Source organism: Brachyhypopomus gauderio, chromosome 6 (assembly GCF_052324685.1).
Source record: "Brachyhypopomus gauderio isolate BG-103 chromosome 6, BGAUD_0.2, whole genome shotgun sequence".
NCBI lineage: Eukaryota > Metazoa > Chordata > Actinopteri > Gymnotiformes > Hypopomidae > Brachyhypopomus > Brachyhypopomus gauderio.
The window spans coordinates 25387725-25402724 of NC_135216.1; the positions used below are offsets into that span (position 1 = coordinate 25387725).

The 15000-nt window shown below is 49.7% G+C and overlaps 1 protein-coding gene across 3 annotated transcripts in view; it reads right to left on the reverse strand.

Moving 5' to 3' along the window:
• The window catches only part of olfm2a (olfactomedin 2a), a 44338-nt gene that overhangs the window by 15669 nt on the left and 13669 nt on the right, over positions 1-15000 (reverse strand). Inside the window, exon 1 of one of the 3 annotated variants that reach the window (XM_077009962.1) lies at positions 6153-6640. The exons of 1 other annotated variant lie outside the window; for it this stretch is intronic. In XM_077009962.1, coding sequence (XP_076866077.1) covers positions 6153-6296 — 144 coding nt within the window. In that variant the 5' untranslated portion in view covers positions 6297-6640. Of the gene's footprint in view, positions 1-6152; positions 6641-15000 lie in introns of those variants that run through there. One more of the 3 variants, XM_077009963.1, reaches the window with a different exon arrangement.

Here is a 15000-nt window from a genome sequence, read left to right on the forward strand (position 1 = left end):
AATTCGTGTCTGAACCGGCCATCAGTCTCTCTCCCACTCTTACTCTCCATTGTGAGACTGGTTGTTAGGTTTTGGTGTAGTCACACACAGATGGTGGTGCCCAGGCTTGTAGGCCAGCAGGAACATCTGTCACGGCTCTGTCCTCCTCTCACTTTCTTTCTTTCTCTCTCTTCATCTCTCTCTCTCTCTCTCTCTCTACCCCCCCCCCCTTCACACAGTACCATCTCAGTTTACTGTAGTTCCAGGTTAAAGCATCCGTGCACTCATCTCTCTCTCTCTCTCTCTCTCTCACACACTGACTCCACTATCATGTTCCAACACCCTCACAAGGCTGTGACGATAAAGCCTCTCTCGAGTCTCAAGGCTCTCTCTCTCTCACCATATCCCTCTTCCAAACGAATGCACGCTCACTTCCGCCAGTACCGCCGTTAGCTAATTACACCGCCGTTGGACACACAGGACCAGTGGACACGACCTTAGCTCCATGTCGGATTACCTCCATGCCCTTCTGCCTGAACCAAGCAGACTTCTCTGACTGCAGAAACATTCCTCAGGACCTCTGTGTTTCTCAGAAGCACGGCTAATGTCTAAGAACCTCTTTACATCCAAACCAGGCGTATTGAAGAACAACTAAAAGATGCTTCAGTGGCCAGCATCATGCTGTCTGAGATGCTGGAATTTGTTGTATTTGGTGTAGATTTGGTGTATTAGTGATTTCATTGTGTTGGTAGATTTGGTGTGTTAGCGGTTTCACTATGTTAGTAGATTTGGTGTGTTAGCGGTTTCAGTGTGTTGGTAGATTTGGAGTGTTAGCGGCTTCAGTGTGTTGGTAGATCTGGTGTGTTAGCGGCTTCAGTGTGTTGGTAGATTTGGTGTGTTAACGGTTTCAGTATGTTGGTAGATTTGGTGTGTTAACGGTTTCAGTATGTTGGTAGATTTGGTGTGTTAGCGGTTTCAGTGTGTTGGTAGATTTGGTGTGTTAACGGTTTCAGTATGTTGGTAGATTTGGTGTGGTAGCGGCTTCAGTGTGTTGGTAGATTTGGTGTGTTAACGGTTTCAGTGTGTTGGTAGATTTGGTGTGGTAGCGGCTTCAGTGTGTTGGTAGATTTGGTTTGTTAACGGTTTCAGTATGTTGGTAGATTTGGTGTGGTAGCGGCTTCAGTGTGTTGGTAGATTTGGTGTGTTAACGGTTTCAGTGTGTTGGTAGATTTGGTGTGGTAGCGGCTTCAGTGTGTTGGTAGATTTGGTTTGTTAACGGTTTCAGTATGTTGGTAGATTTGGTGTGGTAGCGGTTTCAGTGTGTTGGTAGATTTGGTGTGTTAGAGGTTTCAGTGTTAGTAGATTTGTTGTTAGTGGTTTCAGTGCGTTGTTATATTTGGTGTGTTAGTGGTTTCAGTGTGTTGTTAGATTTGGTGTGTTAGCAATTTCAGTGTGTTAGAAGATATTGTGTGTTAGCGTTTTCAGTGTGTAGCCTATATTGGTATATATTGGTATATTTGGTGTTAGTGGTTTCAGGTAAATTTGGTGTTGGTGGTTTCAGTGTGTTGATAGATTTGGTGTGTTAGCGGTTTCAGTGTGTTGTTAGATTTGGTGTGTTAGGGGTCTCAGTGTGTTAGCAGATTTTGTGTGTTAGCGGTTTCAGTGTGTTAGCAGATTTGGTGTGTTAGCGGTTTCAGTGTGTTGATAGATTTGGTGTATTAGTGGTTTCAGTGCGTCGGCGGCTTGGCTCTGCTTCTCCAGCCCCTGTGGAGGGCCCAGGTGAGTCTGCAGGCTATGACTCACCTCATGTGTTTGGGCCATATGCTGCTATTGTTACAGACAAGGTCCTGCTCACATCACCAGGTCCTGCTCACATCTCCAGGTCCTGCTCACAGCACAGGGTCTTGTTCAGCCGCTTGCTCTCCTCAGCCTCTCCACGGGTGGGGGTCTTAATCTCCTCCCCAGGAGATGCTGGACCGGTCCACAGGCATGAGCAGAGCTGATGCGGTCTGGCTCCAGGCTGAACCTAACAGCCTGTAGAAGCCGCCGGATTCACTAGACGGGCTTTGGCCCAGAAGCCCCTTATTAGATGCGGGCGGTGTCGGCGGCGGCCCGAGCCCCGCTACACGCGGCCCGTGTCCGCCCTCGCGCTCCCCCAACCACACAGTGCATGAGCGCGATGAATGAATCAGTACTCTCCACACTCGCCTGCTTCACACTGCAGTGGTTCTGGCACGCCGCCATTTTGGCTCTAGCCTCACATACCGGTCAGCTCACTTTTCCCTGTCATAGTTACTTACAGGGGTGATGAGGTCTTGCTGCTCCTTACTTATTTAGTGACAGAAGCATACGGATATTTATTACAAATACACTCTTACCAATACTTGCTTATTTATTGATGGGTACTTAACGATGGCCACTTATTCACTGATGGATGCGCAGTCATAGTTATTGAGGTATTTAGATATTTACTGATGCTTCCTTTGCGATTTGCTAAGTATTTCTACTTGTGATGGGCACTGTTTCTACTGGCACGTGTGCACACACACGTGTGCCGGAACGCCGTGGCGCACATTAGCGGGAAACGTTTCCGTACTCCGGCACACGCTCACCGGGAAGCTCCGCTTTACCGTGGGTTTATCCCTTCATCACGCCCGCACGTTTACAGCTCAGCGCTCTCGAGGCTGCGGCTAAAACGCCGGGTGTTCCGGTCGCGTGGGTGAGCGGCCTCTTCCTGCCCTCGCCCTCCCTCCCCCCTCCCTCCCTCCCGAGGACTGTGCACGGTGTCTCTCCGTCCCCCACATCACGTGTGCCCGCCTCACAGACCGCGTCTGGACTGCTGCAGACGCACGTGAGGGATTCCACAGTAATGAGTGCATCTGCTGGGGGGAGCAGGAGACACGTCGCGGGCACGGATACGAAGAAAGAGAAAATGAGGCAAAAAAAAAGAAGATATGATAATACTTAGTGTGGCAGATGTGTTCAAAAATAGATGTGCTCAGACGTAGCCCGATATTGAAGTAGAGAGGAATGAATTAAAGAGGAGGCTTGGAATGGATTCATGATCTAACGTCTGCTGTGTCTGGAGGGCATACGAAGAAAAACTACAGAACCATAGTTTGAATTAATTTCTTCGGCATGTGCTGTTCTGGTGCTACATTACTTAAAAATGGGAAGAATTGTATAAATCATGTCAAATGAATCACGCTTTTCATAACAAGAGGGCATCAGTACACTTTAAGCAAAACACAAGTGCTATGTGGTAGACAGACACCATTACCTGCGTTGACTACAGTCTTGTGCATCTAGAAATATCACACGGCCTACACATCTGTACACGACACCGAATTACAACCCTAATCAGGAGTCACTGCGGAAGGGTTTTTGATGCTGCAACAAAAGCCTTGAAAAGATCATTAAATCTGCACCCCAATAAAATATCCATCTACAGTGGCGTCTGAGATCTATGGGTCTTAGTCCAACATATTAGAAAATGCAAGGACTTCGTTCAAATGATATGCTTGGCTAAAACAGGAAACGTTAATTGAATTACGTTTTGCATTTGCCTCTTTCTCACCTTTCCCCACCTTTCTCAGCTTTCTGAGGTATGATTCGCACAGATTAAAATTATAAAGCGCAAACTGCGGTTTAGTGAAATGAATCGCAGTAAAATGAACCGAGATGAATTACCAACCTTGTAATCGGAGCTGAAGTGCTGTCAGTTATATGATCTGCATGCCGAGCTACGATACATTCAGTTAACACCTTCTGCTGCGGGGTCCAAAGGCCAGATCTCTGGAGCAGTGCTCCTAAAGACCTCAAGATCCACAAGGGCATACACGTCCACCTCTAGTCCTGGAGATGTACCGCCATGTGACCCTTAGATGTTACTGAAGGTTTGGACTGCTGGGTCAGATACAGTTTTGTGAAGTTTAGATCTAAATCATGCAGGGCAGCAGATCTCCAGGAGGTGGAGTTAACAACAACCTGGCAACACTCCTGCTATGGCCAATCAAAGTCTTGAGGAGGACTAGACATTAGAGGAGGGGTAGATATTGGCGGTGGAGTGGGAGGGAGTGGAGACAGATCTAAAGACCACCCAGGTGTGATGGGTGGGGGCGGAGACTGGTCTATAGACCGCCCAGGTGTGATGGGTGGGGGCGGAGACTGGTCTAAGGACCGCCCAGGTGTGATGGGTGGGGGCGGAGACTGGTCTAAGGACCGCCCAGGTGTGATGGGTGGGGGCGGAGACTGGTCTAAAGACCGCCCAGGTGTGATGGGTGGGGGCGGAGACTGGTCTAAGGACCGCCCAGGTGTGATGGGTGGGGGCGGAGACTGGTCTAAGGACCGCCCAGGTGTGATGGGTGGGGGCGGAGACTGGTCTAAGGACCGCCCAGGTGTGATGGGTGGGGGCGGAGACTGGTCTAAGGACCGCCCAGGTGTGATGGGTGGGGGCGGAGACTGGTCTAAGGACCGCCCAGGTGTGATGGGTGGGGGCGGAGACTGGTCTAAGGACCGCCCAGGTGTGATGGGTGGGGGCGGAGACTGGTCTAAGGACCGCCCAGGTGTGATGGGTGGGGGCGGAGACTGGTCTAAGGACCGCCCAGGTGTGATGGGTGGGGGCGGAGACTGGTGCTCTGAGTGAACACACTGTCAACAGATACACTGAACGAAAGTGACAAGCCAAAAACAGAACCAAGCGGAAACTAAAGCAACTTCCCCTTGTGAAGAACAGCCCTGGGAGAAGAGAGAAGGAGTAGCAGCTCTAGGAGGAGAGTGTGAACACGTTAGAGGAAGCTGTGAGATTTGCTAGCGCCAGCAGCAACCCCCCCTCCCCTCCGAGACCGTCCCAGACAGACGGAGGGACACTGGGCAGGACGAAGCCCTCAGCGAGCCAGACTGTGGCCATTTAGCAACAGCCGTATGCACGGAGAATTAACCTGTGATACCACGGGCTACATCTCACCTTTAATGACTGTGGAAATGTCACAAGCACCATCTCTCCCTGGTTTTCACACTGGCTTCTCTCGTTTGCCATCTTTATCTCACACACACACACACACACACACACACACACACACACACACACACACACACACACACACACACTCCTTGTGTTGCTGAGGTTACAGCCAGTCACTGAATCCTTTAGGAGATAACTTTTCTCACCATTTGGGGTTTTGCTTACATTAAAATTTGTTTACATTTGAATTTGCTTACGTTCCATTTTTCGCCTACATTTACATTTGCTTACATTTAAATTTGGCATTTACGAAAGCTGACCAGGCAGTGGCAGCTGTCCTAACCCACCACTTGAAACACTTTATATTCCTCCTCATGCAAATATAGCTGATCCCCCTGTTCTCCATAGATGAATATGTGTGGAGTGGGTGGGGCTGGCGTGGGGGGTGAAAACACGACTACATGATCATGACTAACCCGGGCACGTTAGTCAAAACCGACCTTCAGAGCCAAGGAGCAAAATATGTGTCGATATGCATGTGGGATGGAGAGAGGGAGAGAAGGAGAGAGTGAGAGAGAGAAAGAGAGAGAGAGAAAGAGAGAGACCCAGCTGTTCAGAGGGATATTAGCTGATGCCTCAGTCTTGACATTGCACCTTTCATCTCACCAATGCGATGCTGAGAATCATTAAGGACAGGAAATCCTCTCCATGTACACACATACACACATGCGCACACACACAAGCACACATCTGCATGTACACCCGCAGGAACACACACATGGTATTCTCAACGTTCCAAATACAGGAAAAAATGCCGTTTTCCTTTGCCCAATCTGGGATGCCGGGATCACCCCTCAGCTCTCTGGAAACCAACCAGCATCTGTTTGAGCTAAACCGCCAAGCACCCTCCAGATCCCGTCTCTGGCACTGCAGTCCCCAGGCTCAGGGCCTCGCAGCCAGACCTGGCCCCCGGCACACTGGACCCTGGCACACTGGACCTTTGCCCAGCAAACAACTCCCCAACAGACCACCAGCTAATCTCCAAGCATCCATGAGGAAAAATGCTCGATTAACTCCCTGGATCAAGACAGCTCTCTGCTCAGCAGTCATACAGCTAACACAGCCAGAGTGAGAGAGAGGAAGAGAGAGAGGAAGAGAGGAAGAGAGAGGGAGAGCGAGAGAGAGAGGAAGGTGAGTAAAAGCTACGCACGCTGACGATCCTCTCGGAGGTGCCCCCACGGGAGACCGTGGTGCCGTTGAGTCCCACAAGGGAAGGGAGCGTCTGGGACATCCAGTTGGTGACCATGGCCATGGTGCTGAGCACCGCTCCGATCTTCAGCAGAGGCACACTCATGGCGACCCGCCGCCTGACCGCCCGCCCGCCCGGCCGGCCCTGGTGCCCGGCCTGCCCCCCGCCCCCTCCGATCGGCCGATCCCCGTGTCCCGAGGGGGGGGTTTCCACGTGCCGGAGTCCCCCTGCTCCACGCACTCGCCTCCTGCTGTATGGCGGAGCGGCGGACGGCTGCGGAGGCGGGGCGGTCAGTCACGGCGGTCAGTCGCGGTGGGGAGCGGGAGCACACAGGCTGCTGGGACCCAGCGACATCACGGAGCCTCGATCCACACCGCTCTCCTTCCTGCTGCCTGGGAACGAATGGCAGCACCTCTCCCTCTCCCTCTCTCTCTCCTTCTCAAGATGCAGAGAGCTTGCGCACTGGCTGCACCCCACTCCCCAGCTCGGTCTCCCCCTCCCCTCGCACTCTCTCTCTCTCTCTCTCCCTCCCTCCATCTCTCCTCTCCCCCTCTCTCTCCGTCTCATCCCCTCCCTCCCCTGCTCTTTCCAGTCAGGCATCCTCTCCCCATCTCATTCCGCTCGCCACGCCGTAAGTCTCTTTTTCGCGCGCGAGCGAGCGAATGAGCGCGAGGAGGCAGGGAGTCGTGTCCCCCGCGTCCCCCACGTCCCCCGCGTGACAATCCCGCTTCTGAAGCCGCCGTGACTTTAAGGCTGCACTCAGAGGCCGCCTGAAGCTACTGCTATATTAGGCTTGCCCTGTGAGTGTGTGTGTGTGTGTGTGTGTGTGTGCGACAGAGAGACTGGAAAAATGAAGTAGAGCGACAAGAATAAAAAGAATGTAAAAGGTGGGAAGTGGGGAGAGAGAAAGAGAGACATGGAGGAGAGACAGACAGACGGAGGAGAGACAGACAGACGGAGGAGAGACAGCTCCCTACATTAATGAGGAAGAGCAGGAGGCGTTCCAGTCGGTGGTTCCTCTCCCCAGACAGCTCATCAATCATACGAGCTGTCTGACACCTCCTTCATCAGTCAGTACGACAGGGGAGTGATACAGCGCAGGTAAGCTGTCGTCCTGCTCTCAGCCCCCTCCCTCACCTGTAGCTGAGGCCCCCCCAGACCCCCTCGCCACCCGCACGGCCCCATGGGAGCTCGCGGCCGCACGGCTGCCCTCCGAACAGGAACCCCAGGCCTTGTCCATTAGCGCGAGTCAAACCGTGATGAAGAAAATTGGGAAATTTTTCAAAGGGGAATCTGGATAATCAAAGCTCCCCTGTACCCGTCTGTGTTCTGTATTTAACGCGGCTGCTGGCATGGGCGAGGAGTCGGAGGAGAACACCTCGGGGCGGAAACGGATGCCATGTGACTTTAAATTCAGCTTTTCAGCTTTTGTTTATGCAGACGTCTAAGCTGACTTGGGCACCACTGTGGTGTGGAGGGAGGAGGGCGGAGGAGGGGCGCGGTATTCACCAGATGTTTCTCTGCTCCGGGGACTTGCGCCTCCTCTCGGCGCTCTGGCGTGTTCGGTTATTTGCGCCGTCGTGTCTAGCGTGAGATTCCATCAGAAGCGACAGCTGCACGGTATCCGTTAAGAGTCTATGCACACATATATGCTCTGGCCGCCGTCCCCTGGTTGGCTGGAGCAACGCTGCCATCCGGTGGCAATAAAGGGGTACTACAACATATTATTATGGTTGCTTAGCACCAAAAAGCACTTTGTTTTCATCATTGTTTTATGGTACAGTGAGGATAGTTCAGTCAACCATAAAACAATGTTATGCTGCACAGACCAAAGACCAAAGCAGATATTTGATAGATGACAACAGAGCGTGTGCAGACAGATAAGAGCTGAACCGTCACGGTATTGTACATGAGCGGCAGTGTGTTGCCTGTGGCCTTTTAGGATTAGACACGATGCACGCAGGAACCGCGGCCTCCTTCAATAGCAAAACTCATTCACAGACCGGTGCAAAAGTGTGTAAACAGACGTTCACAGTCGACGGAGTACTTCATCGATTTCATATCAAAACTGCGATTTTTAAAGAAAAGAGCTGCGGACAATGTTGTTAAGATTCTGAGCGACATCATTAAGATGACACTTCAGTTTCATGGCTACAGCAGAAAGGTTATAAAGACTCAATACTGGTGCTTCTTATATCGACTGTAGCAGCCACCACAACCTCGTGTGTTTCTTTGAAGGTAAAAACTAAATAAATCGGTATGGAATTGATGATGGATAAATGCCATTCATACTTCATATGAAGACACACTTGGAACTCACCAAACAAAACCACAATCTCAATTTCACCCGCAACACAGGTCAGTAAACAAAATTTGCCCTGAATAGGTCAACCCTTGTTTGCACGAGAACCACATATCAGGGTGTCTGTTACTGCGGTGTGACCGAGGCCATAAACGCACGCCAGGCCCCGTCGAGGTCGGAGTGACGGGACGTTCACTGCAGATCAGAGTCTCGCACAGACGAGCAACACTTCCCCTGCGTGCACAGGAACAGCAAGACAGGCCCCTTGATGACTTACCCAGCATCGGAAACCCAGTGCAGAACTGGCCCCATATGTTTGGTTCTGACTCCCATTAAAGGAAGCGCACACCGGTCCAGTTTGGGGATTAGTACGTCCTTCGACCGAGCGGATACTCACCCAGCAAGAGTTTATGTAGAGCTTCAATGCCAAATGGTCTTTTAACACTGAATGTGAAAGCCATGTTTTCTCTGTTCCCTGTTATTATATTTCTTTACGCTGGCCGGGGTTTTAATGCTCAAACGTCTCGTTAAATGCATGGGAATCGATTTCTGATTCCGAGGACAAGCAGCTTTTGTTTAATCATTGAGCATTAAAAAGAAAGCAAAAATGTCCTCTTTTGTGCAGAATTTATTTTATAAGGCTGTTAGTGGTAATGGGGTTTGACATTGTAAAGTAGCCCTCACACGCCAGCCAAGAGAATGCAATACTGTCCCTGTCCACCAGAGGGCTCCCGAACTCAACATATGTAGAAACGTTGAGTTAAACCTCACTCTCTCCTGTGGAGCACCGCACGGTTGGTAATCAGTTAGAATTAGCTCTGATCAAATATTCTTTGGAATGTGATTGCCCCAGTTGTAAATGAATGCAGTGCAATCACAGATATCTATACTTCATTAAGAGAGCGCGTGGGTTGGGGGGGGCACTGTTTGGTAAGAATGGAATCAGATGACTTGAATATTGTAGTCACATCTGTATGCAGCTCCACGGCTGTGTGCTCTCCCGCTGTAGCCATGGGAAAATGGCAGCTTGTCTCCTGCTCACGCGCACACTACATGCCCTGCAGGGTCCTCGCGCTGCTATTTCTGTCCACGGTCCTTGCATCCTCATTAATGATCTTAGTTCTTCTCACATGCAGACACTGTCACGCGCACACACACGCGACCAAGTAGTTTATTATGGCCAAATACAGACGTTAAAATGCGCATGAAGACACATGCACGCGCACACGCACTCTCGTTGAACCCCACATGATTTTTATCCTGAACACCGACTTAAAATTCTGCTGTGCCATTTTCCTGCAGGACGTTGGCTTTAAATACGTTTTAATCAGTTCCCACCACTCATGGGAACTTCAGCCGACAGCGCAGTGCACAAAGTGGCCACTGGGTGGCAGCAACGGTTCTCAGCAAAGGGGTGGAACGGCACAAAAACGCACTCGCTAAGGACGCCTATTTTCTGCCTTACAGGCGGTAACCACGTACAACGGACAGCACATTACTAAAACGTATCATCTGTTGTCCACGGTTTTGCACTACAAATATGCACAATCTAGTTAACATTCAGGCAAACCAAACAAAAATATAAACAAACAGCAGAAAGCCAACATCAGCAGATACAAGTTCACAAAGCTCTTTGCAAAGTGCCTGGTCTGCCTTTAAACGCGATCAAGTGCTCGTCGCTCATTGACGCGGTGATGTTACAGAGACTCGGTTTTCCGGCGTAATCGTGGTTAAACTTCTGATTTTAAGAGCCCTCTTTCTTCTTTACTGTGGTGTGGCTGATTACACGGCAGCAATTGCCGGGCTAGATGTCAGGGGAGGCAAAAACAGCGGCTAACAATTCCACGTGGACCTCCGTCGTTGCTGGCCACTGCTAGCTCTCGTCTGTCGTTAGCAAGCTTGGCGAATGAAGTTACAGAAAGTTAACTGAATGGTGGGCAGCAGAAGCCAAATGCTACACTCACTATTCGTTTCCTAGTTCCTGCCCAGTCCGACATTTAACCCAGTGACTGGTGCCGCGCGCCGCTGCCACTCCAAGGCCTTCCACGGAGCGCGCGCTGCGACTGAGCCTTCGAGTAGCTCGTAGTTTCGAATGCAAAACGCCTCGAGACGCGTGTACAACATGCACACTCCAGCTCACCCATAATAGTTGTTCTATTGCTTTTGCGCAGTGTTGCTATCTTCAGCAAAGCACCCATGTCCATAAAAGCCACCATGTGCGAGGGTGATGTGTTCTGAGTCACCCCGCCCCAGAGACCCAGTGCATGGCTCATGCTTGCGGTCCCCTTGCTCAAACGACGCTGATTCACCCCGCCAGTTATTGCGCTCTTCCTGATAAGTCAGGTAAATGAAAGCAGTACGTTGCGATGGTTTCTCGGGACGTGCGTTTTCAGCACCCTGGTACGAGTATGAACAACAAACAGGACGTTTTGTGCAGCTACAAACTCAACAGAACAGGCCGGTCTTAAACCACTTTCATGCGGAGTGCCAGTCGTGCCCGGTACCGCTGTACGCAGTGGGGCGTCAGGTAAAACGGCGAGGGCGGACTCTGCAGGCCGAGACGCCGCCTAGATAGCACTCTCCCCACGGACATGCGCGTGCATGCTCGCAGCCGTGCAGACCCCCTGTCGGCGAGGTAATGTCGGTGTTCAAATTCATCTCACACTCGATTACTACTATGATCACCTGGGTAACCTAATTACTGCTCCAGCGGCTAAAACAGCCAATATCGCTTTGAGGAAGACAGCGCGAGAGTCTGACCTCTCTAAATCCTCTTAATCAAAAATGCATTCTGTAAGGGAAGAAAGAAAAATGTGTCCTGTATCCCATTCCCCCTTCCGGTCTCTGTTATTATAATAAATGGATTAATTACGGACAGCAAATTCGGAGTCTTCTGCTCGAGTGAGAGGTCGCTGAATGCGAGAAAAACCCTGTTATGTTGGACGTGGACACTTACGGTGTTTTTCCAAGTGTATATTTCAATTTTCAGTCTATATGAAAGCCACCATTAGTGGTTTGATGTTTAAAAAACGAGGCCTCAGACCACATCAGGCCCTTGGAAATACTAGATATAGTTTTCAGTCTGTAAAGTATAGATTTTGAATCCATTGAAAGGCTTAAATATAAGGGTGCGTTGCACACTGGCATGAGTGCTTTTTACCTGTTTGATGAAAACATTATTCTCCCTGAAATCTAGTGCTTTAAACCACAGTTACGCACATGCCAAACAGCCCAGGAAAATACTGATTCTGAGTCTATTTAATCACACAACGACATAATAAAACAAAATGACAATTACAATTACAACAATGACCATGCGTAGTCTCCAGTGAGAGAGACGGTGATCGTCCAGTGGACTAGGCCTACTTGTAGTGATCTGCTAATCCCAGTGAGACATGGTGATTGTCCAGTGGACTAGGCCTACTTGTAGTGATCTGCTAATCCCAGAGAAGCCAAAATCGTAGCCATTAACCTCTTGTGAGGATTTATCTTTTTTTGTAGGGTTTATAAAAGAATTGGAATACAGACTGGTATGTTGTCCTTAGATGTCCAATTATTCCATTCCTATGAACTCTGAGTGGCGAGATACTGGTGCTCTTGACCACTGGTAGGACTTCAATGATGGTCCATTGGGAGAAGACTGAAAATTTAATGCAAACATTCTCGTGATTTCTCTTTATTCTTTCACATTCTGAAGAATATGTATTGTGGCTAAGATGTGAGGATCTTGCTTCCTCTCCAAAGGGGATATTTTTTAGGAGTGAAACTGCCGGTATCCTCAATAGGGTTGGATTCCATAATAGTTATTGACATTTAATATTACATGTATTAGTTATCATTTAGAAAGCTTAGAATAAAACAATAAACTAAATGTAATAACATGAATTGCCTTGCATTTTAAAACTAACATGAGATTTCATTGTGTGCAAAAAAAAAGAAAGAAATGGAAGTCGGGCCCGTTTATTTGCTTACTGCGCTGTCAGGATGCGCAACTAGCGCCCCCTGCAGGTTCGCACTGGTCAGGGTCCAAAATGACTGAAGGCATGTCAGGATACTGTATGCTCAGCCGCCTGCCTGGCCACGCGCTTCCTTAAGTGGTCGGTCCCTGCCTCCTTTTCTGCGCGTTATGAATGCGCACGCACGCTGTGTAATTTAATGAGCGCCTGCTATAATTACTCGCACGGCTTGAGAAGGGATAAATTATAACACGTCCTCAAACTGGCTACTTAATGGGTAATTTTCTCTGGCAACAAAAATGGATGTAGTTTTGGATTCACCAGCCACATGCGGTGAACAGGAAACATATACACTTCGGTATAAGAAATGGGTCGAGGGGTTGCATTTAAATTTAAACTGAGAAATTATTTATTATTTATCTGTTAAAATGAGTTTGTATCTTATGCAGGATGTTTCAGGGAGAAATTCTTTTGATTACAGCCTGAGCAATAATCTCTGCTAGGAAGAGGAGGCAGTTTTATTTCTTCCATTATTTTTTGTGATCCAACAGCAATTTAACATGATTCATTCACATGATAAAAACTAATTGTGCATACAGTAAATTATTCTAGATTAAAGGGTCATCAAAAGTGTATGCTTTCATGCTTAATCCGCCAGAGGAAAGCAGGTCTTCCTGAGACAGCCATCACGTTGGCCAAGTGTGACATCTGCATATCTAAATATCTAAATAGATGTCATTTGGAGCCGTTTCTATAAAGCCTTGTAAATGAATATCACGAAAAGCAACAGCACTGTAAGAATAGTCTATACAATCGTGGGCAGACGAGGATCCAGACCAGGTGGTCCTGCGGTGCGACGGAGAGCAGACGCCACACCTCCTCTTTGTACCGCTCCGGTTCCGACCGCGACACTCTACAGAATCATGTGTTTGCTCTGCGCTCGACGGTACACGACCGGTCTGCACGTTTGAGACGCCGCGTCCTGAAGCGCGCCACCGCATCGCTATTCCGTTCAGAGCGAGATGGGGAACGAGTCCTCCCAGAAGGAAGTGCCCCCTCCCCCCCATTAACGAGAGGGAGAAAACGAGTGTTGGGTCCATTTTGCCTCGTTAAGACATCCCCGTCAGCGGGCCATCTCCACAGACTCACGGCTCCTCATGGTTTTAATGGTCATGTAGACATAATGGCCACTCAGGGCCCAGATGTGTGTGGTATCAGTGTGCTAGCAGTGTTAGTCTATGACAAACCAACACAGGAATGGATTTTTCCAAGCCTCTGAAAGGATCGCTAATATACTGTATGACTACTTTCCTCGAGGGCTTAAAAAACTAAGAGCTTTTTCTTAATTTGTATGCTCTATGTTCTGTGGTAGCCAACGCAATACAATCCTGTAATCCTGTATGCACCCAGCACCGTCATATACGCACCAGCAAACTTTTGCACGCACTATGAAATTTAATCCCGCACACACCAGTGATGGCCAACGAATGTGTGAAGATGACGTGGTCATCCATTTTCTCACCTTGTGAGAGCTTGTTGGAGATCTATAGTAGAGTGCAGTGACTGACTGAGCCTCCTTAAACAGTCATGTGTATTTTAGTTATTTGTTAGTTACGTTGGAAAGTGCCCTGCAGGCACAGAGCAGCAGACACTGTGGAGAGATGTAGTGGAGGTGCTCCATGGGTTTGTACCCGTCACTCACGTCCCACACAGCCTTGTTTGGAGATGTCTCGGTGTGATCAACACAGATATCGGCCCAACTGCATCGATCCATCCTCGGCAGGCCATCTTGAAAAATGTGTCTGACAAGTGCGATCTACTCCTCCTCTCTGTCTGAGAAGTGATCCCTGCCTCTCCCTGTCTCTTCCCTCATCTCTCCTCCCTCTCTCCTCTCCTCCCTCTCTCTCTCCCTGTCTCTTCCCTCATCTCTCCTCCCTCTCTCTCCATCTCCCCCTCTCTCCTCTCCTCCCTCTCTCCTCTCCTCCCTCTCTCTCTCCCTGTCTCCTCCCTCATCTCTCCTCCCTCTCTCCTCTCCTCCCTCTCTCTCTCCCTGTCTCTTCCCTCATCTCTCCTCCCTCTGTCCTCTCCTCCCTCTCTCTCTCCCTGTTTCTTCCCTCATCTCTCCTCCCTCTCTCCTCTCCTCCCCCTCTCTCTCCCTGTCTCTTCCCTCATCTCTCCTCCCTCTCTCTCCATCTCCCCCTCTCTCCTCTCCTCCCTCTCTCTCTCTCTCTCCCTCTCTCTTCCCTCACCTCTCCTCCCTCTCTCCTCTCCTCCCTCGCTCTCTCTCCCTGTCTCTTCCCTCACCTCTCCTCCCTCTGTCTCTCTCTGCCCTTTCCCCATCTCTCCTCTCCTCAATATCTCTCCCAACTCTGCTCCTCTAGTCTTCAACCCTCCCTTCTCGGCCCTCCCATTTCTCCCATTGCTCCTCTGTCTCCTCTTTTCTCTTTGCTCTCCTCTACGAGCTCCTCTCTACTTTCTCACGTTGGCCACAGCTCCACCTCCTCCACCCCACCCTCTCCTCCACTGCTCAGAAACTCACAGCTCTGCTGCT